At 38.9% G+C, this 1,818-nt stretch overlaps 2 protein-coding genes across 2 annotated transcripts; one reads left to right on the top strand and one right to left on the bottom strand.

Moving 5' to 3' along the window:
* Positions 1-119: 119 nt before the first annotated feature.
* On the top strand, positions 120-1,364 carry PHALS_02392 (uncharacterized protein; the record flags this gene model as incomplete). The annotated part of the gene is made up of 1 exon (XM_024716885.1): positions 120-1,364. The coding sequence occupies one exon, from the start codon at positions 120-122 to the stop codon at positions 1,362-1,364; it is 1,245 nt and encodes a 414-aa protein (XP_024582439.1).
* Positions 1,365-1,429: 65 nt separating this feature from the next.
* Positions 1,430-1,741, bottom strand: PHALS_02391 (duf339 family protein; the record flags this gene model as incomplete). Its single annotated transcript, XM_024716884.1, has 1 exon — positions 1,430-1,741. One exon carries the CDS (start codon positions 1,739-1,741, stop codon positions 1,430-1,432), a length of 312 nt encoding a protein of 103 aa, XP_024582438.1.
* Between the last annotated feature and the right edge of the window lie 77 nt (positions 1,742-1,818).

The following is a 1,818-nucleotide window of genomic DNA, read 5'->3' as shown; positions in this document are numbered from 1 at the left end:
CACAAATTGACGTAGTGAGGATTGTAACTTACCAGCTTGTAGAGTCTCTCAATCAGGACGAAGAGACGATCAACGATACTTTAACTTCCATTGATATGAAAAGCAGAAATTCTTCAAGAATGCTGACAAATAAAATCGAAAATGTGATCAATGGGTTTGACGACAACAGTTCTACACGAGCAAATCTTTCTGATGGCGAAATGGCAATCAATGCTCACGAAATTGGAATATTCGAGCAATTAAAACTGCGATTTCAAGATTTTCATTACGACACTGGCATTCCTCGGCTCACCTTTCATTCAAAAACATCACAAACACTATTTCCATCAAGAATGGATTTTGTGCAGAATTCTATACATGAAAGCAATCACCGCTTAGATGGTGACAATGGAAGAGATGAAGTTGGAGACTTGAGAGCTAGAGAAGCAGTTTACGATGCACTCACACACTTTTACTCCTACCCTTTGATTGCAAATTGGTCTATTCAAAGATTTTCGATGAAAAATCTCTCGCGAGTCAATTGCTCGATACAGCAAGTGTGTCTGATACAATCTGGAGTGACGGTATACACACCATCATTAACAAATTTAGCACTCAACCAATTATTTAGTGAGTCTCACATGTCTTCGATAAGCAAACGAGCATTACGTCTTGAAGCTTTGCAGAGTATGATACAAATCGCATTTGAAGCTGAGCGACGAGTTTTAAATCACGGATTGCAAGGTCCCTCTACCGTTTGGTACTCCACCCACGATCTTGACGTCGATGAGTTTGCTGATGCTGTATTAGGTACTCTCAATTTATCCATTAGTGGTGAGACTGAGGCGATTTCTCCATTACATGTGTTTGAAAAGCATATGAATGAACATGTACCGATACTAGATGCTATCGTTTCGTACTATGCTGATACAAACCACGAGACGAAAGTGTTTATGAAGAATCATTACAATATTACAATGGATGTGTTTAACGAAAGCCAAGTTACTCAATTGATCGAGACATTTCAATACGAAGTTCAGCAATTGGAGCAATCACTAGTATCTTATAAACAAGCTCGAGACATCAATGTCTTACATCAAGAGGTTGTTAATGCCACGATACGACATGATTTTTACAATGGAAGCGAGTATACTTTAGTCTCTTTTGGCTTCATCTTACCTGCCACGAATGAGAAGAATGTTTTGTATCGTGATATGAAACTACCAATACCTTTTCATTTAATTCTTCGTTTGATGATACGATTTCAAGAAAGTCATTTACTTCTACCACAAGAATCTCGACAGCTTCTTGTTTGTCTTGCTATGGCATATTATGACATTTCTTTCTATCGTTGTCGTTCTACCACAACTTCTAATGAAGATTGATTCAAGCAATTAGTTTAACGTCGTACTACAATATCTACGATAGAATAAACAACTTTTATTCCAATTTAATTGCTCATAAACTTCTTGTTCTCAGCAAACCCCTCGATAGAAGCCTTACCAAGAGGAGATGTAAGGCAATATTCTTGCAATCTCTTCATCATCGGTGTGTCCAATCTTTTAGGGACTGAACATTTACCAGAGATGTAATTGAAAATATCAATCGTCTCTTCGTTAAGAATATCCTCATACTGCTGCAATTGGTCGCTTGAAAGTTGCATGACATTCTCACTAGCCCAGCGGCCCAATAGTAGATCCACTTCAAGCCATCCACGTTGTTTACTACGATAAATGATACGCTTACGATTAGCTTCGTCCATATCCACGTGATGATCGCCCTGACTAGTCGGCGGGAAATCGCCTTTGGCTGCAATGTGATCGGCACGGATGGCAACGC

Source organism: Plasmopara halstedii (genome assembly GCF_900000015.1).
Source record: "Plasmopara halstedii genome assembly, contig: Scaffold_1899, whole genome shotgun sequence".
Classification (NCBI taxonomy): domain Eukaryota; phylum Oomycota; class Peronosporomycetes; order Peronosporales; family Peronosporaceae; genus Plasmopara; species Plasmopara halstedii.
This window is presented reverse-complemented; position numbering and strand designations above follow the sequence as displayed.